General features: G+C 44.6%; 1 protein-coding gene and 1 pseudogene across 2 annotated transcripts; both read left to right on the top strand.

Moving 5' to 3' along the window:
* The first annotated feature begins 2,385 nt into the window (after positions 1–2,385).
* LOC116598755 lies at positions 2,386–3,195 on the top strand (annotated as a pseudogene).
* A 1,899-nt stretch (positions 3,196–5,094) lies between these two features.
* IFT46 (intraflagellar transport 46) lies at positions 5,095–23,503 on the top strand. Of its 2 annotated transcripts, none has more exons than XM_032356332.1 (12): positions 5,095–5,322; positions 6,000–6,096; positions 9,328–9,407; positions 13,767–13,894; positions 17,165–17,258; positions 17,404–17,497; positions 18,157–18,285; positions 19,853–19,974; positions 20,309–20,375; positions 22,145–22,205; positions 22,468–22,553; positions 23,027–23,503. In XM_032356332.1, exons 4-12 carry the CDS (start codon positions 13,813–13,815, stop codon positions 23,120–23,122), a joined length of 831 nt encoding a protein of 276 aa, XP_032212223.1. In that variant the 5' UTR covers positions 5,095–5,322; positions 6,000–6,096; positions 9,328–9,407; positions 13,767–13,812; the 3' UTR covers positions 23,123–23,503. The 2 variants fall into 2 exon arrangements, with proteins under 2 accessions (XP_032212223.1, XP_032212222.1); XM_032356331.1 differs by having other exon boundaries at positions 5,098–5,322; positions 17,184–17,258.
* The last annotated feature ends 2,421 nt before the right edge of the window (positions 23,504–25,924 follow it).

The raw sequence follows: 25,924 nt of genomic DNA, 5'->3' as shown, positions 1-25,924 counted from the left end.
AATTGGGCAAAATAGGAATGTCTGGCTGGCTGGCTGAGTCTGTAGAGTATGTGACTCTTGATTTTATGGTCCTAAGTACAAGCCCCATGCTGGTTGTAGACATTGCATACATACATACACACATATTAAATAAATAAATGAATAAATGGGCAAAATAACGTGTCTCCAAAGAAAGTATACAAATAACCAAAAAGCACATGAAAAGATAGATGCTCAACATCCTTAGTTCTTTGGGAAATGCAAATCAAAACCACAATGAGATACCACTTCAAACCCAATAGGATGGCTATAATAATAAGTGTTGGTGAGAATTTGGAGAAATTAAAACCCTCTCACAATGCTGGTGGAAATGTAAAATAGTGCAGATGTTTGGAAAAACAGTGGGCAGTTTTTCAAAAATTAAACATAGTTTCCATATGACCTATCAATTTCACTCCTTGGTATATATCCAAGAAAATTAAAAACATATGTTTATACAGGGGCACCTGGCTGACTCAGTCAGAAGAGTATGTGACTCAGGTGGTGAGTTTGAGCCCATGCTGCATGTAGAGATGACTTATAAATAATCTTTTAAAAAACATATGCTCATACAAAATTTTTACAATGATGTTCCTAGAAACATTATTCATAATAGCCAAAAAAAGTGAAAACAATGCAAATGTCCATCAATAGATGAATGGAAGACAAAATGTGGTATATCTGTACAGTGGAGTATCAGCCATAAAAAGATATTGATACATGATAAACATGGATTGTCCTTGAAAATATTATGTTAAGTGAAGGAAGGCAGTCATGAAAGACCATATCTTATATGGGAGGACTTGCTCTGAAACTGTTCATTTCATTTATGTGAACTGTCCACAGTAGGCAAATCCATAAAATAGGAAATAAAGCTTCAAGTCACTAGGAGAGGGAAGGAATGGGGAGTAAGATTTGTTTTCTGAAGTGAAGAAAATGTTCTGCAATTACAGGTGAGGGTTGCACAACTTTGTTACTATACTAAAAACCACAGATTATACACTTTAAAAGAGTGAATTTTTATGGTTTATATCTTTTTTTTTTTTTAAGATTTTTAGGGTGTCTGGGTGGCTCAGTCGTTAAGTGTCTGCCTTCGACTCAGGTCATGATCCCAAAGTCCCGGAATTGAGCCCCACATTGGGCTCCCTGCTCTGTGGGAAGCCTGCTGATCTCTCTCCCACTCTCCCTGCTTGTGTTCCCTCTCTTGCTGTGTCTCTCTCTATCAAATAAATAAAATCTTTAAAATAAAATAAAATTAAAAATAAAGATTTTATTTTTAAATAAACGTAGGGTTTGAACTCACAACCCGGAGGTCAAGAGTCATATGCTCTACCAACAGAGCCAGGTAGGTGCTCCTAGACCGAGCCAGGAAGGTGCTTCTAAATTCTATACCTTTAAAAAAAAAAAAAAGGATATTTTATAGATGAAGAAGATGATGACAAGTTTAAGAAATTTACACGGGGTGCCTGAGTGGCTCAGTCAGTTAAGTGTCCACCTTCAGCTCAGGCCATGATCCCAGGGTCCTGGATTTGACCCTGCATTGGGCTCCCTGATCACTGGGGAGTCTGCTTCTCCCTCTCCCTCTGTCCAGCTCACACACCCTCTCTCTTGCTCTCTCTCAAATAAATAAATAAAATCTTTACTTTTTTTAAGTTTTTATTTATTTTTTTGACAGAGATCACAAGTAGGCAGAGAGGCAATTGGTGGGGGGAAGCAGGCTCCCTGCCAAGCAGAGAGCGGGGATGGGGGCTCGAGCCCAGGACCCTGGGATCATGACCTGAGCCAAAGGCAGAGGTTTTAACCCACTGAGCCACCCAGGCTCCCCATTAATAAAATCTTTAAAGAAAAGAAATTTACTCAAAGTTCTAAGCCAGTTTATAATGGAAATAAAACTCAGATCCAGTTTTCTGATTCTGTTGGCAATTCTCCAAAGCCAAAAGTCAGACTTTGAATAGACCTGATTAAGCAGTTCTTTCTGACATCCTATATCATTTCATCCCTCACCATTGGCTCAACTCTACAGCACTCACCCACTGCTGAAATGGATAAACAGCATTCTTTTACTGAGTGTTTATTTTGTGTCAGGTACTTTATACGTTATCTCTAACCCTTTACAACAACCCAGATAAGGACACTGAGGATCAAAGAAGTTAAACACCTCTCCAAACTCAAACAGTCTGTGAATGGTAGGGCCAGGATTCAAAGCCAGCTTTTCTCCTGATGACACTGTCTCTTTTTATCTTTTGTATATTCCTTAACGCTTACTGAACACTTAAAATGAGCCAGGCATTACTCTAAAGTAATGCATTATCTCATTCATGGATTATCTCATTAGTTCCCCTACAAAACTCGCTCCTGCCATTCACGATGACAAAAGAAAGGGTGATTAAGGGGAACAAGGTGGTCCCAGCCCCTGCTGTAGTGAAGAAGCAGGAGGCCAAGAAGGTGATCAATCCCCTGTTTGAGAAAAGGCCCAATAATTTTGGCATTGGACAAGACATCCCATCCAAAAGGGACCTCACCTGCTTTGTCAAATGGGACCACTACCTCCGGCTGCAGCAGCAAAGGGTTGCTCTGTAAAGGTCTACAAGCGCCTCCTGTGATTAACAGGTTCACCCAGGTGTTAGGCCACCAAACAGCCACTCAATTGCTTAAGCGGGCCCACAAATACAGACCAGAGACAAAGCAAGGAAGAAGCAGAGATTGTTGGCTGGGGCTGAGAAGAAAGCTGTCAGCAAAGTGAATGTCCCCACTAAGAGGCTGATTGTGCTTTGAGCTGGGGTTAACACTGTCACCACCTTGGTGGAAAACAGGAAGTCTCAGCTGTTAGTGATTGCATATGGTGTGGATCCCGTTGAGCTGGCTGTCTTCCTGCCTGCCCTGTGTCATAGGATGGGGGTTCCCGGCTAGCATTATCAAGGGGAAGGCCAGGCTGGGGCGACCTGCACCACTATTGGCAGGCTGGAAGACCTGTACCACTATTGCCTTCACACAGGTTAACTCAGAAGACAAAGGATTCTGGCTAAGCTGGTGGAAGCCGTCAGGACAAATGACATTGACAGATATGACGAGATCTGCCGACACTTGGGAGGCACCGTCCAGGGTGCAAAGTCGGTGGCTTACATTGCCAACTTAGAAAAGGCAAAGGCTAAAGAACTAGCCACCAAACTAGGCTAAGTGGATGCTTTCGAATTTTCTGTACATAAAAGTAACAAAAAGTTGTCTTTCAGTGAGCATCCAAAAAAAAAAAAATCATCACTAGAATTCTCGGAAATAGGTACCACCAATATCTCTATTTTACAGGTGGGGAAACCAAGACATAAAGAGGAATCCTAGGGGCATCTGGCTACCTCAGCTGGGTAAGCATCCGACTCTTGATCTCAGCTCAGGGCTTGACCCAGGGTGGTGAGTGCAAGCCCCAGTTGGGCTCCACAGTAGGCGCAGAGTCTACTTAAAACAAAATGAAAACAAAAACAGAAAGAGGAAAACTTCTATCACCGATGTCAGGGGTTACAGAGTAGCAAAGCCAGGATTCAAACAAAGGCTATTCGACTTCAGAACCGGTGCTCTTAAGCACTGCATTATAGAAAGCTCATATATTTTAAAAACTTGGCATGTCTGGGAGGATATATGTCAAACTGTGTTTGATATTTTTGTTATAAAAACATCTTGTAGGGTGTCTGGGTGGCTCAGTCTGTTAAGTGTCTGCCTTCAGCTCTGGTCATGATCCTAGGGTCCTGAGATGGGAGTCCCACATTCTGCCCCCTGATCAGTAGGGAGTCTGCTTCTTCCTCTACGCCTCCTCCCTGCTCTTATGCTGATCTGTCATGCTCCCTCTCTCTAATAAATAAATTTTTAAAAATAAAAATATTGTAAAGAAAATACTGTAAAAAAGACAAATTCTTAATTTAAAAAAGTAAAAATCTTGCCTGGAATTACCATTTTATTGTGGCAGCTTCCAGGGGCCTTCGATATGGACCACCGAAGCTCAGCCAAGACCAACTGATGCTGATTCTTTGGAAATAAGACATTAGCTAAATTACACTGCATAAGAATAGCATCCCGTAAGTGCTTCCTGACGAGAGCCTTAGAGGTGATATGTCATAATGGTTAGAAGCCAAGACTTGGGAATTAGACCTGTGTTGGACTTCCATTTTGCCCACTTACTAGCTGAGTGACTCCAGGCAGGTAACTCTTATCTAATCTGTCAATTGTCAGGAACATCTATCCCATAAGGATGGGAAGTTAGATAATATATTAATAAATAAGATTATATCATCTAAGTCCTCCTGCATAGTAAGTGCTCAACAAGACGTATGCATTATTATTAGCAATAACAGGTGACACAAAAATTTGAAAGTTTTACAGTTCCATTTTTAACAGAAAATACCTCAGAAGAGGTGTCTCTCATTTTCCTTTTTAAAGCGACATCCCATTTTCCTCTGACAGGTTTTCAGGGTCAAATTTCAATACTTTGTTTCTTTGTTTTTGTTTCTCTCTCTCTCTCTCTGACTCCCCAAATTAACTATGCCTCTAGTTTTGAAATATTTGTTCCTTACATCTTCATTCACTTATTCCCTCATTCCCCCATCCAACAAACATGAAGTGCCTAACGTATGCAAGGCACTGCTGCTACAAAGAACTTAAAAATTAGACACAGACCCTGTCTAAAGAAGCTCTGTCTTCCTCAGCAAATAAAAATATAGGAAACTAAATTAAATTTAAATCTCAAATAACGAATAATTTCTTGGTATAACATGTATGACATGTCCCAGACAATGAGACAGAGTGAAAGGGGCGTACTATAATGTAATAGAAATGCTGTAAAGGGACATACGAAGGGCTGTGGGACTGCTCCCTCGAGAGTCGAGTCGACCTAAATTCTGATTGAGGAAAAACTCCCTTATCCTGGGGGAGAAACGTGCACCGCATTTCCCGATCGGAGGGCTTCATCAGCCGGCTTCGCCAAGACGTGGTCGCTAGATGCCGCCACAAACGCATTTCCTGAAACCATAGAAAAACAGGGGACTAGACTGCCCAGAGAGGCTTTATCCAAACGCCGCCAGATCCTCCTCGGATCCCTTTGCCGCTGGAAGAGACGCAAAGCGCGAGTGGAGAAGTCTCACGAGACTGAAAGCAAGTCTCGCGATTTTTTCTTTCTTTCTTTTTGTTTTGCCTAGCGACTGACAACAAGGCGGGTAGCTCCACGTCGAAGCCCCTCAAGTGGCTTAACACTGGAGTGAGACCCCGGCCCTAGGCTGGGGTTCTTCCCATATAGAGGAGACGGATTCAGAGGGGCTACAGGTAATTCGTACTCTCCCTAGCAGAAACAGCACTGCCTTTCTCCCTCCCAAGAGGAATCTTAAGGGACTCCCCTTCCCTCCAGCACTCCCCATCTCTTCCCATCTCCTTGACAACCGTTCCTTCTCCTCGTTCCTCACGCCACCAGTAACCATTCTGCTTCCTTCGCTCCCCAAGAAACTTAAGTGGGATCCGACCCCCAAGACAGAGGGTGGAGATGGGGGTGATGCTCTTGGAGTTAATGGATGGGACCGAGAGACTGGAGTTCACCCTCTCCTCTGGTAAACAAGGTGACTCCGCAGACAGAACTCTTTCTAGAGCCTCTGCAGCCCCCTGTCACCCCACCGCCAATCCCGAGAAACCCCAGCATCCTTGGGAAAACTGACAGAACCTAAGGAGAGAGCTGCCCTCTAAGACGAATACTGTACCGCCCTTGCGCGTGTATCTACAGCTTTGGGGAGCTGCTGCCTAAATTAGCTGTCGTTTCCCTCCACGATTCCCTCCTTCCTCAGCCAGCCTGCCGGTAGTTGCTAAATAAGAGTGGCAGCAGAATAGTTTGAATGGGGGTGAAGGTTACATGTAAAACCAGTGACTTGAGTAAGGAGGAGGAACCAAGGCTGGTCAGGAATCAGCTCATATCCTGTGATATGAGCTATGTAGTCATGTCTCCTTTCATTTAGACCAAGATTGTTGAAAACCAGACGTATGATGAGCGTCTAGAGATTAACGACTCTGAAGAGGTTGCAGGTATTCATACTCCAACCCCAAGACACACAGGTAAGAGAGGAATAAAGAGGAAAGAAGAGAAATCGTTCTCAGAACAAGGAACAGGATGGATAGTGATAGTTTAGAAGAAGTCCCCATTTTATAATAGCAAATGTTGGCTTTCAGAGTCCAGTTTGGCAAACGCTTGCCATTATTTGTGTTTTCTAACTAGTTAAGGGGGGAGAAAACACAGCCCCCCAGATTAAGGATATTCCTCCAACCTGACCAGTGTTCCCTGTTACCATTTGCTTCATGATATGCTCTGCTCACAATCTGCCACGGATTCATGGTTGGTTGGCTGGTTGATTGGTTAGTTTGAACGTATCAAAACTGTCTTGCTCAGTTTTGAAGATGCTTCAGTAACCTGCCTTTGCAATCCCAATGCAAATCTCAGTAGAATCTTTTAACAGGACTTGACATGGTCATTTATTCAGCAGACATTTCTTGAATACCTACCATGTGTCAGCTTTATGTGTGGCACTAGGTATACAGTATTAAAAGAGACTTTGACCTTGCCTTCCTGATATTTGTAAGAGACAAGCATCGATGACAAATGAGTAAACAGACATAATTACAAATGTGGTAAGTGCACTGATGGAGGCAAAGGGTTTGATATAATGGAGAATAATGGTGAGGCGGGGGATCTACTTTTAATGGGATGGTCAGGGAAGATCTGAGGAGGTGACACTTGAGACCGAAAGATAGGAAGGATCCAGACGGACTTTGAGGAGAAGTAGGCCAGGAAAAGGGAGCAGCAGTGAAATGTGAAAAGGACCTCAGGCCAGAAAGAACTTGGGTTCGTTTGAGGACTTTAAAGAGATCAGCGTATGGTAGGAAGGAGTGGTATCAAAGGCAGGCCGACAAGAGGTAGGCAGAGGTAGGCAGGAGGCCTAACAAGAGGAGCTTTTGAGGTCATGTTGCTGGTATGTGCATCTTGGATTGAAAGGTGCAATGATGAAAGTCAGGAGGCAGTTGGAAGCACTGTTGCAATGGCTGGGCTGAGGTGACAGTGACTTGGATATGGTGAGGAAGGTAAGAATAGAGAGTGGAGGCAAATACAAGAAATGTATTTGGGTTGTAAATGGCTGATGGGTTGGGTTTGGCTCTTGAGTTAGGAATCAAGGATGACACCTGGGGTTGCTTGTTTATTGCAGTAAGTATACCCAGCATAAAACTTGCCATTTTAATTATTTCTCAGTGTACAATGCAGTGGCATTAGATGCGTTCATATTGTTGTGTAACTATCTCTACTGTCTATTTCCAGAGCTTTTTCATCATCCTGAACAGAAAGTACTCGTTCAACAATAACTCCCCATTCCCCAGTCCCTGGCAGGCCCTGGTAGCCTCTGTTCTCCTTGGTGTCTATGACTTCATCCACTCTGTGCTCCACAAAAGTGGAATCATAAACATTTGTCCTTTTGCCTGGCTTATTTTGCCTGGCTTATCTCACTTAGCATAATGTTTTCATGATTCATCTATGCTGTAGCCTGTGTTTGTTTCCTTCCTTTTTGTGGCTGAATAATACTCCATTGTATGTATAACCACATTTTATTTATCTCTTTGTCTGTTGATGGATACTTGGGTTTTTCCACCTTCTGGCTACTGTGACTCTGCTGCTACGAACATGGGCATACAATCTATTTGAGTTCCTGCTTTCAGTCTTTTGAGGGAGATACACACACACACACACACACACACAGACAAGGTTTTTGATTTGAGCATGCATATAATCTTGCCAGCCATGGACATTATCATTTGTTTTCAGTTTGGGTAATGTAGTAGGCTGAAAAGTGGTGTTTAATTTGCATTAATTTGATTTAGAATTCATTGGACATGCGGCGCCTGGGTGGCACAATTGGTTGAGTGTCTGACTCTTGGTTTTGGCTCAGGTCATGATCTCGGGGTCATGAGATCGAGCCCCAGGTTGGGCTCCACGCTCAGCTTGGAGTCTACTTGGGACTGTCTCTCCCTCTCCCTCTGCCCACACCTAAAATAAATAAATAAGTCTTTTTAAAAAAGTGATCATTGAACATGGTTTTCTTGCAGGTTACTATCTTACATCTGATTATACTTTTTTTTAAATTTTTATTTATTTATTTGACAGACAGAGATTACAAGTAGGCAGAGAGGGAGTCAGAGAGAGGAGGAAGCAGGCTCCCTGCTGAGCAGAGAGCCCGATGCGGGGCTCGATCCCAGGACCCTGGGATCATGACCTGAGCCGAAGGCAGAGGCTTTAACCCACTGAGCCACCCAGGCGCCCCCATCTGATTATACTTTTAATTGTTCAGAATATTTTTATTCCTCTTATCATATGGATTCAGATTTATACCTGTGACTATTATTTGCCATTTGTTGGGTCAGTTCTTTTCACTTGAGTTTTGTCGTTTGATCCTCATAGCAGTTCTGAGTGATAAATATTACTGCCTCTCTTCAGATGTGGGAACACTGAGACTCAGGTTAAGTCATTTTGTACATGTCAGAGAATTGTTCTTTTTTTTAAGATTTTATTTATTTAGGGCGCCTGGGTGGCTCAGTGGGTTAAGCCGCTGCCTTCGGCTCAGGTCATGATCTCAGGGTCCTGGGATCGAGTCCCGCATCGGGCTCTTTGCTCAGCAGGGAGCCTGCTTCCCTCTCTCTCTCTCTGCCTGCCTCTCTGACTACTTGTGATTTCTCTCTGTCAAATAAATAAATAAAATCTTTTAAAAAAAAAAAAGATTTTATTTATTTATTTGACAGACAGGGAGAGTGCAAGCAGGCAGAGTGGAAGAGGAAGAAGCAGGCTCCCCGCTGAGCAGGGAGCGCGATGTGGGGCTTGATCCTAGGACCCTGAGATCACGACCCGAGCTGAAGGCAATCGCCTCACCGACTGAGCCACCTAGGCACCCCTAGAGTTATTCTTTAATCCCAGTCTTCTGACCATCAGTCTAGCCCTCTTGTCATTTTATTAATTACTAACCTCATTTTACCAATGTGTAAACTAAGGGAAGATTTTATATGATTTATGTAATGGCAGATAATCGACTAGTATAATGTCTAATCTAATGCCTTATGCACAGTAATACTTAGTAAATGTATCCTGAATTGAGTTGACAGAACCATGGCTAGAATTCAGTCTCCTTTCCTTTAACTAGATGTTCTTATAGACACTGTTCCATAAAAAAGAACATAAAATATTATAAACTTAAAAATATTTATCTTTTAAAAATCATCTTAATAATCTAATGGGAAAACTTGTCTTCTTAGGACTTCTTCATTCCACCGATCTTCCTAACAAGACTATGGCTGACAACAGCAGTGATGAGTATGAAGAGGAAAACAACAAGGTATAGTACAAGCCACAGCTTCTCACACTTTCTTGCTTTGAGCTGTTGGTAGTGAGTTTGAGATGACAGTCGTTCAGTAGTAAACATTTCTTGGATCCTCATGTCCAGGGGCAGGGTTGGGTACCTTTGAGCTCGTGTAGGAAAATCAGGAGCAAAGAGTCTTAAGATTGTGATTCCTTCAGGAGTAAAGCCTACTCTTACAGCTGACTTTTCGGTGAGGAATTTCATATAATACAGGCCAGTGTTTTGCAAACTTTACTGGGCATAAGAATCAAGTAGGATACTTATCTTTAACAATACATTCTCCAGTAGTTCCCACTTGGAACTACTGAATCAGAATCTTGAAGGTAAAAGCCTGAGAATTTGTATTTTTAGCAAGCACTCCAAGTAAGTCTTATGGTAAAGCAAGTTTGGAATTATTGGTCTAGCATCTGGTCATTGTCAGCATTTGGGATACTGCCAATATTTTGTGAAAGAGACTTTAATTTTGAAGTTGTTGCTTCATTGTTGTTCTGTGAACCTGGAGGATTACTGAACGAAAGATGGAAAGATGTCTACAGCTCTAGGCAGGCCCTTGAAGCTGTGCACATGCTCTGCTTAACTGCCACTGAGTTCGGTCTTAGCACATAACCTGGGGATTACTTTTTTTTTTTAAGATTTATTTATTTGAGGGGGAACTTGGGTGGCTCAGTCTGCCTTTGGCCCAGGTCATCGTCCCAGGGTCCTGGGATCAAGCTCCCCATCGGGCTCCTTTTTCTCCCTCTGCCTGCTGCTCCCCCTGCTTGTGCTTTCTCTCTCTCTGTCAAATAAATAAATAGCGTCTTTGGGGCACCTGGGTGGCTCAGTGGGTTAAAGCCTCTGCCTTCGGCTCAGGTCATGATCCCAGGGTCCTGGGATCAAGCCCCGCATAGGGCTCTCTGCTCAGCAGGGAGCCTGCTTCCTCCTCTCTCTCTGCCTGCTTGTGATCTCTGTCAAATAAATAAATAAAATCTTTTTAAAAAGATATAAATAAATAAGTAAATAGCATCTTCAAAAAAAAAAAAGATTTATTTATTTGAGAGAGGGGGGTCAGAGGGAAAGGGAGAAGGAGAGAAGCAGACTCCCTGCTCAGCAGGGAGCCCTACACAGGGCTGTATCTCATGACCTTGAGATCATAAACCTGATATCATGACCTGAGCCGAAGTCAAGAGTTGCAGGCTTAACCGAGACACCCAGGCGCCCCCAATGGTTACATTTTAATTGTCCTTCAACAACAGGAGCTTTGCAAACAAGTGAAGAAGGATATTTGAAGTAGTGCAAAAAGCTGTAGTAATGTAGACTGATAGCATAAAAAGCCTAAAGGGTCATATTTTAAAGTAGTCCCACTTTGGAGTGCCTGCCTGGCTCAGTGGGAAAAGCATGTGACTCCTGATCTCAATGTCCTGAGTTCGAGCCTCACGTTGGGTGTGTAGAGATTACTAAAAAATATAATAAATAAAGTATTTTTAAAAATAGTAGAGACAGGGGTGCCTGGGTGGCTCATTGGGTTAAGCCTCTGCCTTCGGCTCAGGTCATGATCCTCAGGGTCCTGGGATCGAGCCCCACATCGGACTCTCTGCTCAGCAGGGAGCCTGTTTTCCCATCTCTCTGTGCCGGCTGCTCTGCCTACTTGTGATCTCTGTTTGTCAAATAAATAAATAAAGTCTTAAAAAAAGAATAGAAGAGACACCTGGGTGGTTCAGTCATTTGCGTGTCGGACTCTTGATTTTGGCTCAGGTCATGATCTCTGGTTTGTGAGTTAGAGGCCGGCCTCCAGCTCCTTGATCAGCAGAATCTGCTTCTCTCCATCTCTCTGCCCACCCCCCACTCATGCATATGCATGTGTACTCTCTCTCAAATAAATAAATAAATCTTTTTTAAGAAGTAAGTAGGGGCACTTGGGTGGCTCATTCAGTTAACCATCTGCCTTTAGCTCTGGTCATGATCGCGGGTCCTAGTTTTGAGCCCCACATTGGGCTCCCTGCTCAATGGGGAGCCTGCTTCTCCCTCTCCTCCCCGCTCGTGCTCTCTTGTTCTCTCTGTCTCTCAAATAAATAAATAAAATCTTTTTCTTTTAGTAAATAAAGTATTCCCACTTTGTAACTAGTGAGCTGTTTTAACACCTTACCCACAAAGTAATTTTTTAGGCATTAGTCTATGGCATATAAAGCCTTTAGATCAGAGGTTTTGCAAAGCACAGTTTTGAAGAAGCAGACCAAAAAAAAAAATGAGTTTTCCTAAATTGACCTAATTTTGCATATTCACTCTAAATTTATCTAGTCTGCATCATGCTGTGGCCAATATTCAAGACTTATTTATCTTTCTAATTCAGTCTGCAACCAGAATCAGCAGAAAGGATATATTTTTGAATGACCTTTAAATTGACCATAGTATTCTTTTTTTTTTTTTTTAAGATTTTACTTATTTATTAGAGAGAGAGAGACAGAGAGAGAGCATGAGAGGGGAGGTCAGAGGGAGAAGCAGACTCCCCATGGAGCTGGGAGCTCCATATGGGACGACCATCAGTATTCTTAAAAAGCTCCCTTTGCCAAACAAGGATAGCTTTGGCAGATTTTGAATTGAGAAAGAACAATTTGGGGCGCCTGGGTGGCTTAGTTGGTTAAGCATCAGACTCTTGATTTTGGCTCAGGTCATAATCTCAGGGTGTGAGATCGGAACCCCGGCCACCACCGCCTGCCCTGCTCTGGGTCCAGCACTGGGCATGGAGTCTGCTTAAGATTCTTTCTCTCCCTCACCCCATGCTCCTCCCCACTCTTCCTCTTTAGGGAAAAAAAAAGGAACACATTAAGAGATTCTTATCAAGGTATACCAGTAAGTTATAGTCACCAAATAAATTGTGTAACTTTTTGTCACACACATATTACAGATTAGTTAAAATATATTTTTATCCATGTATAATAAATCTGTGTTATGCTTAGAAGAACATGTGACCAAAAGCATTTCTGATGTCCTGTAATATGTCACATTTTTGAAACATTAAATAATTTTTAAAACTAGAACCAAACGTCTGCTAACCTCAGTATAAATCATATGGTATATAGAAATCAATCTTTCAAAACCTACTTTTATTTTTTTAATCTTTTGTTTACTTATTTATTTTTAGGTAAGCCCTACACCCAAAGAGGGGATTGAACTCACAACCCCAAGACCAAAAGTCCATGCCCTATCAACTGAGCCACCCAGCGGCCCCTCAAAACCTACTTATATTGAAAAAAACAAAACTACTTACAAAGGGGGCCAGTTGGCTATTCTTCAGGTCCTAAGTAAGGGCATGCCACAAGCTCCAGGCCACAGAGGCAAAGACATGGACCCCGTCCCAAAAGCCCCTGCAAGTCCCCAAACCAGACTCCTCATACACTTGAGAGGATAGGATGGTACTTAGAGACCCAGAAAGGTCAGGAAAGTAGGAAGTAATGCCAAGAACGGAAGAGTCTCTTATCTTGAAATAGAACATGTAGTCACTGCATTTAACTGATGGGGTAGGGAAGGGAAATACGGCCAGGGCGGCTCCCCACCGAAGAGAAGTATCACTGAATGGAGTAGAAGACTCCCAGGTCCTGGAACTGCTGGTCAGAATTCAGGCACAGGGCTCGTTATGCATCTTATTCTGAGAGTTATAAGCAGCTAACCCTGGGCCGTCTTGCAAATTAAATGCTAGATTTCCTGTGATCCTTGTGAGTGTGAAGTTGTCTTCCAACTTCATGTTCCCCCATCTCCTTCCAAATAACTCATCCCAGGTGCCTTCCTCTACTGCAAAATCCCCTAACTTTTAGAGTTGAAGCTGACTGGACAAGTTACTCCTAAGTAATAGACAAAATGGACAATTATTGGATAAAATTATTGGATAAAATTTATACCAAAGCCTCAAGGAGAAAAATAGAATATGGTTATAGAAAGTGAGGACCAGGATGCCGGGGTGGGGGGGTGCTCAATTGGTTAAGCTACCCGAGCCTTTGCCTGAGGTCATGATCCCAGAGTCCTGGGATCAAGTCCCACATCGGGCTCCCTGCTCAGTGGAGGAATCTGCTTCTCCCTCTCCCTCTGCCTGTCTCCCTGCTTGTGCTCTTTCTCTGACAAGTAAATAAATTACATCTTAAAAAAGAAAGAAAGAAAGAAAAAAATAAAGTGAGGACCCAGTTTGTAGCTAAGCAGGAGTAGACGAAAGTGCTTGCAGCCTTTCTGGAGAGCACGTTTCTCTTTCACCAGAAAGTGGTGCCAGGTGGGAGGGTAGCTGTGGGAGTAGCGGCGGGGGCGGGGGGCATAGGTACACTAAGCTTCTCTTCATGTGGCACCTTCCATGCCTGCCCTGCCCCATCTCAGGAGAAGAAGACCTCGCAGCTGACACCTCAGCGGGCCTTCAGTGAAAATGATGATGATGATGATGACTCATCTGAGACGGATTCTGATGAAGATGATGATGACGAAGAGCACGGGGCCCCTCTGGAAGGGTGAGGAAAGCCCCCTGGCTGAGGACCCCCAAGCCAGGGAGGAAGACGCTGGCCTGGGAGGAGATGAGTTGGGAGTGAAATTCTAGCATCTCTTTTGATCTCCCTTACTTAGGATTTTCACATGTCTCAGAAACCAACAGAATGAATTTTCCTTCTTTCCTGGCTACACTGCCTCACTGAGTTCTGTGATGTCACTTGCATTATCTGAACTATTTGTGGGCTCGGGGGGTTCATGAGGATTTGCTGAATAAATCTAAAAGGTGGTCCCTGCCTTCAGGGAGCTCTTATTTTGGGAAAGGGAAAATAAAATTTATATACATACCCAAGCAATTCTGTTTAGCAAGGAAAACATACATGCACAGAAGCATTTCTACTTAGGCTCAGCACCTTTTGAGAGAGTGGAGAGTAAGTGCTTCTGGTACCCCACATGGAGGCAGATGTCCCTGGTGATGCTTTGGTAAAAAAAAATCTTACCCAGGTGCCTTGGTGGCTCAGTCAGTTAAGCGTCTGCCTTCATCTTAGGTCATAATCCTGGGGTCCTGGGACTGAGAGCCTTCCCACCCCCACTCATGTTCTCTCTTTCTCTCAAATAAATAAAATAAAATCTTAAAAAAAAAAATCTCCGGGATGTCTGGGTGGCTCAGTCAGTTAAGCATCAGCCTTTGGCCTAGGTCATGATCCCAGGACCCTGGGACTGAGCCCCAAGTCAGGCTCCCTACTTCTCCCTCTCCTCCCTGCTCATGCTCTCTCTCACTCTCTCTCTAACAAATAAATAAATAAATAAATCTTTTAAAAATATCTCCTTAGGGCGCTCAGTCATTGGGCATCTGCCTTCAGCTCAGTTTATGATCCCAGGGTCCTGAGATCGAGTCCCACATCGGGCTCCCTGCTCAGCAGGAGGCCTGCTTTTCTGTTGCCTACTCCCCCTGCTTGTGTTCCCTCTCTCATTGTCACTCTGTCAAATAAATAAATAAATAAAATCTTTGAAAAAATCTCCTTACCCTGTCCAGCCCTTGTGCTAGATGAATCATGACCCACCCCTAGTTGTTTTTTATTTTTTATTTTTAAGATTTTTATTTATTTATTTGACAGAGAGTGGTACAGAGAGGCAGAGAGGCAGGCAAAGAGAGAGGAGGAAGCAGGCTCCCTGCAGAGCAGAGAGCCCGATGCGGGACTCGATCCTAGGACCCTGGGATCATGACCTGAGCCGAAAGCAGAGGCTTAACCCACTGAGCCACCCAGGCGCCCCACCCCTAGAAGTTTTAATCAGATTGGATTCTAAAGGCCATTCATTTCAAATACCATTACTGGTTAAACAAAGTGACGTTGGTGTAGCCATTGAGTAGGATTCCATTTAAAAATGGCCATTAAAAAATAAAAGACAGCACTCTGCACTGTAAAGCACAATATCCAAGAGAGAGTGTTAAATTGTAAAAGGGTATAAAGAGGGGCACCCGAATGGCTCAGATGGTTGAGCATCTTCAGCTCAGGTCGTGATCCCAGGGTCCTGGGATCAAGCCTCGCATCGGGGGCTCTGCTGAGCGGGGGGCCTGCTTCCTCCTCTGTCTCTGCCTGCCTCTCTGCCTACTTGTGATCTCTGCCTGTCAAATAAATAAATAATAATAAGGGGCGCCTGGGTGGCTCAGTGGGTTAAGCCGCTGCCTTCGGCTCGGGTCATGATCTCAGGGTCCTGGGATCGAGTCCCGCGTCGGGTTCTCCGCTCCGCGGGGAGCCTGCTTCCTCCTCTCTCTCTCTCTGCCTGCCTCTCTGCCTACTTGTGATCTCTCTGTGTCAAATGAATAAATAAAAAAAAATCTTTAAAAAAAAATAATAATAATAATAATAAAAGAATACATAAAATAAAAACAAAAATAGAAAGATATAAAGAATGTTTATGCTGTGCTACCATGTGTATAAGACAGATATTACAGAGACTATCTTTAGGAAACATTAGAGACTAATAATAGTGATTACTTTGGGGGAGGAACTTGGTGACAAGGGGACAAGTGTGGAAGTGAGCCATGATTTTTCACTATATACATTTGTTCCTTTTACTTTATATCATCTGTACATATCACTTATGACATAGTTTAATAAAGATAAGTTCCCTGTGGATTATTCACCTGCAGGTAGACACTAGTTAATGAGACAAAGGTTTAATTCCAGACTGACTTGTCATGCTTCCCAATTTACTTCATGATCATATCCTGCTTTCATAAATTATAATCTGGGGAAATGGAAACTTCATATCAATAATATATTTAATTTTTTAAGCTACTCTCCCCAGAAGGACTTTTTAAATAACTTTCAAGTCACTTATGTACTTAGCCAATGTTCATTACGCTTCACTTAATTATAATTAGGGCGCTGGGTGGCCCAGTCAAGCGTCTGCTTTTGGCTCAGGTCATGATCCCAGCGTCCTGGGATGGAGTCCGCATTGAGCTCTCTGCTCAATGGGAGGCCTGCTTCTCCTTCTCCCACTCCCCCTGCTTATATTCCCTCTCTCCCTCTATCAAATAAATAAAATCTTAAAAAATAATAATTGTTATAATTAATGTGTTCTACTATTTTTTTTTACTGCATACATTTCCTGTATCAATACAAGTACTCTTTAATAAGCATACAGTATCTGGGACTCCTGGCTGGCTCATCAGTAGTGTGTGACTCTTAACCTCTGGGTTGTGAGTTCAAGCCTCATGTTGGGTGTAGAGCTTACTTAAAAATTAAAAATAATAATAACTGTACAGTATTCAACTTAATATACCTAACCATCTTTTAAGTATTGGATATGTTGTTTCTAATATTTTACTTTTATAAATACCGCTGTTAAAAAATCTTTGTAAAAATTCTTATTTCTCTTGAGGCAAACTATTTTCATGTCAGAAATTAAAATCTTGGGGTGCCTAAGGGCACCTGGGTGGCTCAGTGGGTTGAGCCTCTGTCTTCAGCTCAGGTCATGATCTCAGGGCCCTGGGATGGAGCCCCGCATTGGGCTCCCTGCTCCCTGGAACCCTGTTTCTCCCTCTCCCACTCCCCCTGCTTGTATTCCTTCTCTCACGCACTCTCTCTCTCTCTCTGTCAAATAAAAAAAAAAAATCTTTAAAGTTGCCTTACCAACCACACAGGAAAGGCAGATGTCGGTGGGCCCCAAAGCAGGTTCAGAGTCACAGGGTCTGTGGTCAAAGTTGGGCAGCGGGGGCCACACTGACTGATCCTAAACCTGGGCTCGGCCACATCTGCTCCATCTGCCCTTCTCTGGCCTCCTTGCAGCGCACTTTCCTTTCTCCAGGGCCTATGATCCTGCAGATTTTGAGCATTTGCCAGTCTCCGCGGAGATTAAGGAACTCTTCCAGTATATCAGCAGGTGAGCACGAGGCCTTCCTCCCGTGACCCCCACCCCTTTCCTACCACTGGTCTGTAACAAGCCCGTTCTTCCTAGATTTTTTCAGCCTGAGCGGTAAAGTCCACTTCTCTGACTTTCTCTACCTTCCCTTGGCGATGTCTCCTAGGTACACACCTCAGTTGATTGACCTGGACCACAAACTGAAACCTTTCATTCCTGATTTTATCCCTGCTGTTGGGGATATTGACGCATTCTTAAAGGTACAGTTGGCACATCCTAAAAATGACCTCTTAGGTGTTTCTTCTGGCCTATTACTGTTAACAGTCCAACTAATTCCCTTGGCTAGCATTGGTTACCTTTATATATGTTCTTCATTTCATTGGAGTTCTCAATCTGGTTCTCCTAATTCTACTCATTGCTATTTAGGTAATACTTGATTGAATCATTATATATTAAAAACTTGTCATTCATTTACCTCCTAATTAGTAGCTTTACATTTAAGGCACTGTAGATCATGTGTTTTTTTTGTAGATAGTGCTTTAGTACTGCCTGACAGACAAGCATGCCTTTTTTTTTTTTTTAAACTGCTTTTTTTTTTTTTTTAAGATTTTATTTATTTATTTGACAGAGAGAAATCACAAGTAGATGGAGAGGCAGGCAGAGAGAGAGGGAAGCAGGCTCCCTGCTGAGCAGAGAGCCCGATGCAGGACTCGATCCCAGGACCCTGAGATCATGACCTGAGCCAAAGGCAGCGGCTTAACCCACTGAGCCACCCAGGCGCCCCAAGCATGCCTTTTAATACCAGTAATTAACGATGAGTGGGAAGAGGTCTTCCTCTTTGACTTATTGGAAACAACAGGTCTGACCTTTTTATGTGCCCCCTCCCATTTTTTTCTGTCTCTTCCTTTCTCTTAACCAGGTCCCACGTCCTGATGGAAAGCCTGACAACCTTGGCCTGCTGGTATTGGACGAGCCTTCTACAAAGCAGTCAGACCCCACAGTGCTCTCGCTCTGGTTAACTGAGAATTCCAAACAGCACAATGTCACAGTAAGATAATGGCCCAGGCTGGTATCTGTGCACTTGACTTACTGCCCATCAAAAGGGATGGCTGTGGTTTCAGGCCAACCCTATTTTTTTTTTTTTTTAAGATTTTATTTATTTGTCAGAGACAGAGGGAGAGAGAGCAAGCGAGCACAGGCAGACAAAGAGGCAGGCAGAGGCAGAGGGAGAAGCAGGCTCCCTGCTGAGCAAGGAGCCCGATGTGGGACTCAATCCCAGGACCCTGGGATCATGACCTGAGCTGTAGGCAGCTGCTTAACCAACTGAGCCACCCAGGCGTCCTGTGGCCAACCGTATTTTTTTTAAAAACTGTTCACTGAGATATAATTTACTTACAATGAAGTTTGCCCTTCTAGATTGTACAATTCAGTGATTTTTAGTGTGTTCACAGAGCTGTACAAATTATCACTGTTGTCTAACTTAAGAACATTTTCATTATTCCAGAAAGAAATCTCATTAGTAGTCGCTCCTCATTCCCCACTCCTCCTAGACCCTGCTAAGTACTTCAGTTCCTTCCTTTTTCTATTTGAGTACAGCTGACATACAGTGTTACGGTGGTTCCAGGTGTACAGCACAGTGACTGGACAAGTTTGTACCCTGCGCTGCGCTCACCACAAGCGTAGCTACCGGCTGCCACCACACAGCACTATTACAGTACTACCGGCTGTAGCCCTTAGGCCGTGCCTTCTACCCCTGTGACTCACTCCATAACGGAAGCCTGTATCTCTCACTCCCCTTCACCTGTTTTGCCTATCCCTTCTACTCCCTACCCTCTGGCAAACACCAGTTCGTTCCCTGTATTTGTAGGTCTGATTCTGCTTTTTGTTTATTCAATTTTTTTTAAGATTTCCCCATATAAGTAAAATCATATTTCACTCCTTATTTTATGGCTCACTCATATTCCATTGTGTGGACATATCACAATGTGGCTATCTGTTCTCTAATTGTTCCCACTTTTACTAACACGCTGCTGTGAGCTTGTGTGTACATACAAGTTTTTGCTTGGGCATATATTGTTATTTCTCTTGGGTATGTGTGTAGGAGAGGGATTGCTGGGCTGCCTGCTAACTGCTTAACACTTTGAGGAACCGCCACACTGTTTTCCAAAGCAGCTGAACCATTTTACAATCCCACCAGCAACGAACAAGAGTAGCAGTTTCACCAACATTTGTCACTGCCTGTCTTGTTTATTCCAGCCATCCTAGGTGTGAAATACCATCTCAGTGTGGTCAGTCCTATCCTGTTGAGCTGCCCCCTTTGCATGGCTCCAGAAAATTCAGCAGAGTTTCCTCTCATCTCCATTGGCTGCTGTCCCGCTTCCCCGTTCATCAGCTACCTGCTGTATATGACACAGCAGCGATGATGAGCCATCCCGTTAAAATAAGAGAGCTACTGGGATGCCTGGGGAGCCTGCTTCTTCCTCCGCCTCTGCCTGCCGCTTCCCTGGTTGTGTGCGCTCTCTCTCTCTCTCTCTGACAAATAAATAAGATCTAAAAAAAAAAAATAAGAGAGTTACTTTAATCCCATCAGCCAGGGTTTCCCCTTATTTTTATAGCAACATATGAAAGTAAAGAGCCTAGAAGATGCAGAGAAGAATCCCAAAGCCATTGACACATGGATTGAGAGCATCTCGGAGTTACACCGTTCTAAGCCCCCTGCGACCGTGCACTATACCAGGTAAGAAGTACTACCCTCCCCACAGTAACCCCTGGAAACCTTCACCACCCGCAGACACATTGCTTCTGAGACGAAGGCCCACAGGCAGAGCACATACTGGGTTAACCTGAGGTCCTGTCGATCTTGACAGCTACTGGCTGAAATTGCAGACATTAAGATTGTGATTTATCTGGTATTCCTTAGCCGTTTTTCCAGACCCCCAGACCCTGGATACGTCGGCCCAGTCTTGTGTTCTCAGACTGACCACCTCCCTTCATCCCACAATCTCCTGACCCAGAGGTTGCTGATGTCATTGGTCCACGTTTCTTGCTCATACTTACCTCTGTCCATGTAGGCCCATGCCTGATATTGACACGCTGATGCAGGAATGGTCCCCAGAGTTTGAAGAGCTTTTGGGCAAGGTAAGTGGAGGGAGCAGGAGCTAAAAAAAAGTGTGTCATTTACTTGAAGGCCCTGTATTATTTTTAAGTTTTTTTAATTGACCAACTTTAAGTATTTATTTATTTACTTATTTATTTATATTTATTTGAGAGAGTGTGTGTGAACACCAGCACAAAAGCATGAGAAGGGGCAGAGGGAGAGGGAAAGAAGCAGATTCCCCACTGAGTGCGAAGCCTGATGCGGGGCTCGATCCCATGACCCTGAGACCACGACCTGAGCTAAAATGAAGAGTCCAACACTTAACCAACTGAGCCACCCAGGTGCCCTTCAACTTTTTCTTTTTATTAGATTTTATTTTTAAATAATCTCTATACCCAACGTGGGGCTCAGATTTACAACCCTGAGATCAAGAGTTGCATACTCCACTGACTAAGCCAGTCAGGTGCCCCTTTTCCTGTATTTTTATTATCATTTGCTTTTTAATTGTAATATAATTCACACTCAGAGACACACACACGTTAATTTTCAGCAGCCGAACACCTTTGTGTAACGAACTCATCAAATCAAAACACAGAACATCACTACCATCTTGGAGGCCCATTCATGCTTCCGCCTCCCAACATAATCACTGTCCTGATTTCTAACAGCCCAGACCAACCTGCCTATTTTGTGTGCTGTCTAAATCTAATCATCCTATTTTGTGTCACATTTCTCTTGCTTTTAAGAATATTAAAAGTCAGAGTGGCTGGGTGGCTCAGTCAGTTAAGCATCTACCTTCAGCTCAGGTCATGATCCCAGGGTTCTGGGATTGAGTCCTGCATTAGGCTCCCTGCTTAGTGGGAAACCTGCTTCTCCCTTTTCCTCTGCCCGTCCCCCTTCTCATTTGCTCGCTCTCTCTCTTCCTCTCTCTCTTGCTTGCTCTCTCAAGTAAATAAAGAAAAAAAATTTTTTTAGAAAGAAAGTTAAAAGTCATAGTGGGAAAAATGTGACAATTTAGATTCAAAAATAGAGTTCTAAGTACCAGTAGTTACTGTTAAGCAAACAAAAGAGTGATAGACTAAAAAAAATTATTTAAATATATATATATACATATGAAGTGATTACGTCCAAGCAAAGAGCTCTTCAATATCAAGCAAAGGAAACTGATGGGATGCCTGGGTGGCTCAGTGGTTTAAGCGTTTGCCTTCGGCTGAGGTAATGATCCTGGGGACCTGGGATCGAGTCCCTCATCCGACTCCCTGCTCACCAGGGAGCCTGCTTCTCCCTCTGCCTGCAGCTCCCCCTACTTGTGCTCGCTCACTCTCTCTAACAAATAGGTAAATAAATAAAATCTTCTAAAAAACCTATCTCTTCTAAGACTGTATGTCTCTAATATAGTCATATTCTGAGGTACTAGGCACTCAGACTTCAATATATGAATTTGGGGGAAACCCAATTCAGCCCATGACACACCTTATGCTAGGAGCTCTCTTCCTTCAGAGAGAAAGAGAAAGGGACCCTTGGGTTGCTCATCGGTTAAGTATCTGCCTTGTGCTCAGGTCATGATCCCAGGATCCTGGGATGGAGCCCCTCATTGGGCTTCCTACTCAGCAGGAAGTCTGCTTCTCCCTCTGCCTGCTGCTCCCCCTGCTTGTGTGTGAGCTCTCTCTCTCTCTCTCTCTCTCACTCTCTCTCACAAATAAATAAAATCTTTGAAAAAAAAAAAAGAGAGAGAGAGAGAAAGACAGAGATGCTGGCCCCACTGAAACTTCAGCCTTCGGACTCTGGTCCGCCCCGTGTTGACTTCTAGGTGAGCCTGCCCACGGCAGAGATTGACTGCAGCCTGGCAGAGTACATCGACATGATCTGTGGTAAGCTCTTCCGTCCCTTCTTGTCCGCGTCTCTGGACTAATACATCGTGGGCTTTTGAAAAAGCTCATTTGCTTTGGGAAGATAGTATCTTGAGTTACACCCGACACTCCAAGCCAGTTTGCTGTTTGGCAGCCCTGAAGGTGTATTTGGGCTTATGCCCCCAGAGTCACAGCGACACATCCCATCTGGGAGGGGCATGGCTTTCCTAAACATTAATGCCCAATTGTGTTTGGTTCTGCTCACGCAAGCTCTTGATTTCAGCCATCCTAGACATTCCTGTCTACAAGAGTCGGATTCAGTCCCTGCACTTGCTCTTCTCCCTCTACTCAGAATTCAAGAACTCACAGGTAAGATGAGCATAGAGTGTTTTCTGCTGTAATGAGGAGCACTCCAGTCTCCACTCTTCCCAGCCCGCTGGGATTTGTCCTTGGACAAGGAAGGATGTTTCTGGTAACTCACCCTTCCGCGTCATTCAAAGAACAGCAAGCAGGAAGGGTGGGACTTGCACAGGCAGGGAAGCAGAAGAGCTGTGGGCCTTTGGAGTGACCAGGCCTGTGAGGGTCCCGCAGGGACACTCCCTCCTGTGGGAGAACCACAGGGCTTAATGAATGGACGCAGGGCAGAAGGAAAAAAGGGGTTCATCTCTGAAGGAGATGGGGCAAATTCCTAGCTGTTTTTCAAAGACAACACCAAGGAATTGTTCTCAAAGTTGAACTGGGAAAATACTGGAGCTGAACGGGTTGTCGAGAGGTTAGTTGTTGCTCAAATATAGCCGCTAGCATGCCATATACTCCAGGTACCCTCTCCTGTCTCCTCACAGCATTTTAAAGCTCTCGCTGAAGGCAAGAAAGTGTACACCCCTCCATCCAACTCCGCTTCCCAAGCTGGAGATGCAGAGACATTAACCTTCAGCTGAGACACGCTGGGTCTCTGCTCCAAGGCTGAGCTGGCACCGCTGCCCTGGTTGAGGAGGGACAGTCATCAGCCTCGTGGCAACTGTGCCTGCACCACAGCCTGATACTGAAGTGTGCTGCCCCCTCTGCCAGAACGTACGTACTGTGCGGCTTCTTTAAATGGCTTCTGCCTGTTTCCGGCTTTCTTCCCATGGGAATACGCATCTACACCATTGTGGGGACATGAGTTAGAAGAATAGAAGGACTGGAATGTCTGGGATTCTGGGTGCTCAGGTTGGGAGGAAAGCTTCAAAGATGTTCTTTTTGAGACAGCGACAGAATTATTTTCTTCCATTCTTAATGTTATTGACAAATATTTCACAAATAAAATGCTCTATCTTTCAGGTTGTTGTGCTGTTCTATAGTATGAAAGAGACAAGATAGACTGATTCTTATGCAAGCCGAGATAAGGATCGGGCCCAATAATGGCATTAAGTGAATCAAGTTCTCCCGGAACTGATTTTCCTGGGGTCTCTCACCAGTTACTGCTGCCGCCTTACAGGTTTCCCTGACTGTCGAGCTCCAGACCTGTGTGACTGTGGTCTCCAGACAGCTGAGCTGGTGCACCATCCGGGTGATTGTGCCCCGGATGAGGGAGGAAGTAGTGGTGGAAGTAGAGACGGGGCAATTCAGGAAATAATTTGGAGGCTACACCAGCCATGCTCCAGTCAGGAAGTCAGAAATCATGCTAGTTCATCCTTCCTTCCTTCCTCCCTTCCTTCCTTCCTTTTTTCCTTCCCTTATTTCTCCCTTCTCTTCCCTTCCCTTCCTTCTCCCTTCCCTTCCTTTTCTTTTCTCTTTTAGAGGGTGGGGAGGGGCAGAGAGAGAGAGAGATAATCTGATGCACGCCCCACACCTAGCATGGAGCCCAGTCTCCTGACCCTGAGATCATGACCTGAGCTGAAATCAAGAATCGGACACTTAACCAACCGACTGTGCCACACAGGCACCCCCATGCTAGTTCTTCTTCTTCTTCTTCTTTTTTTTTTTTTTTTAAGATTTTATTTATTTATTTGACAGGGAGAGAGAGCACAAGCAGGCAGAGAGGCAGGCGGACAGAGGTGGAAGCAGGCTCCCTGCTGAGCAGAGAGCCCTATGCAGGGCTTGATCCCTGGACCCTGAGATCATGACGCAGGCTGAAGGCAGAGGCTTAACCCATTGAGCCACCCAGGTGCCCCCATGCTAGTTATTCGACCATGGGGTGTTAAATGTGGGAAACTGGTCACAAAGCTTTGGAAGGGCTGACAGAGCAAAAGGGAGACGGGAAGGTGGACTGCAGGAAGGAGAGGCGCAAGGGGAGGTATCTGCTGCAGGTGCCGGGGCAGAAGGGGTGCTGCAGTGGTCTTGAGTGGCTGAGGGGGTGCCACAGCGAGGCACTAAAGTCCGCACACCTTCGCCCCACTACCATGGCAACTGTGAGTAACGGCTGCTGCTTCCTGTCTCCCACCTTCTCATAGCCTGCTGGCGCCTCCCACTGGCAGAAATCAACAGGTGGCAAGGGGATCTGGAAAACCCAGCAGCAGAAAACAGAACGGAAGGGAGGGCATGGGGCTGAGCGGCAACAGGTTTGGCTGTTGCAGCCAAAGGAGTAAAGGAACCAAGGATGGATGTGGGGGCAAGAAGTGATTGGAAGGGAGAATTACATTACAGTGCTACCCTGTCAGCCTAATCTATGCACAGTAAACACAGAGATGGGAGGAGACTGTTTCCCACAGACTCTTCCATCAGGCGTGAGGGTCCTATCATGCTTCAGTCTGAGGAGCTGGAACATCCGTGCTCAGGCCTCACTGTGACACACCCTGGGACATTTAACTCCTAGGGGAGAAGTCCGGCAATGCACGACAGGAGCTCAAATTCTCCATTCCTTTCTCAGCAAACACTCAGACCGCTTTCTTCGCTAGAGCCAAGAGTTAGCACTAATAAATACCATTGATTCTCGTTATCTACAGTAGTTGTGTTTTGTTTTGTTTTAACCAGGCTCCACGCCCAATGTGGGGCTTGAACTCACAACCCCGAGATGAGGGGTCACAGGCTCTACGGCCCGAGGCCGCCAGGAGCCCCATTATGCACAGTGGTTCTGTTCTTCCCAGTCACAGCAAATACCCAACCAGCAAACACTGAACCGTTGCTCCTCGGGGAAATGCAAGGTTAGGTTTCTATGAGCCCCTGGTCATATCATGTTCATCAAGCAACCAGGGATTCACTGAACTCAGAACCACCAGCCCTCTGAATCGTGCCGTACTTTTACCTGACACACAACACGTAGGAGTGCTGGCCACCACGTCAGCACTTAGGGGTCATTCTAGTGCACTGAATCACCAGCGATCAGAAAATGTAGCAATACATAGAACGTGTTTACAGTAGGAGAGCTGAAACCAGGAGCCAGAATGTCCCCCTTTTTAGCCTCAGCAGGGAAGCTAGGTGTCGGGTGACAAATTTTTCACTGCTCTGAGCATGTCTGCAAATAACTGAAAACACTGCCAGTACTGATTTGGGATAGTAAACACATTCAGTGAGAAAGTGGATTCACAAAGGCAGAATCTGCAAGTCACACAGATCAAGGGTACTTCCTGCCAAAGGCACTGTTAGGCGGCAGCCTTAGCTTACCTCCCTGTTCCAGCACCACCGTCCAGCGACCGACCCAGACACGGCTCGCCTGCGCACCTCTCTCCGCCTCAACGCCTGTCCTTCCTCCCCATTGGCTCCTTGCTCTGTGGCCCTAGAAAAAAGCCAGTAACTTCCATACCTCAGTTAACCTAGCTATG

Source organism: Mustela erminea, chromosome 9 (genome assembly GCF_009829155.1).
Source record: "Mustela erminea isolate mMusErm1 chromosome 9, mMusErm1.Pri, whole genome shotgun sequence".
Classification (NCBI taxonomy): domain Eukaryota; kingdom Metazoa; phylum Chordata; class Mammalia; order Carnivora; family Mustelidae; genus Mustela; species Mustela erminea.
Note: the sequence above shows the minus strand (reverse complement) of the source record. Positions and strands in the feature narration are given on the sequence as shown.

Coding starts and splice junctions, on each gene's coding strand:
- IFT46 (XM_032356331.1), top strand. CDS start 9,363: ATGGCTGACAACAGCAGTGATGAGTATGAAGAGGAAAACAACAAG. Junction 17,259..17,403: donor CTCTTCCAGTATATCAGCAG/GTGAGCACGAGG, acceptor GATGTCTCCTAG/GTACACACCTCAGTTGATTG. Junction 18,286..19,852: donor CCAAACAGCACAATGTCACA/GTAAGATAATGG, acceptor TTATTTTTATAG/CAACATATGAAAGTAAAGAG.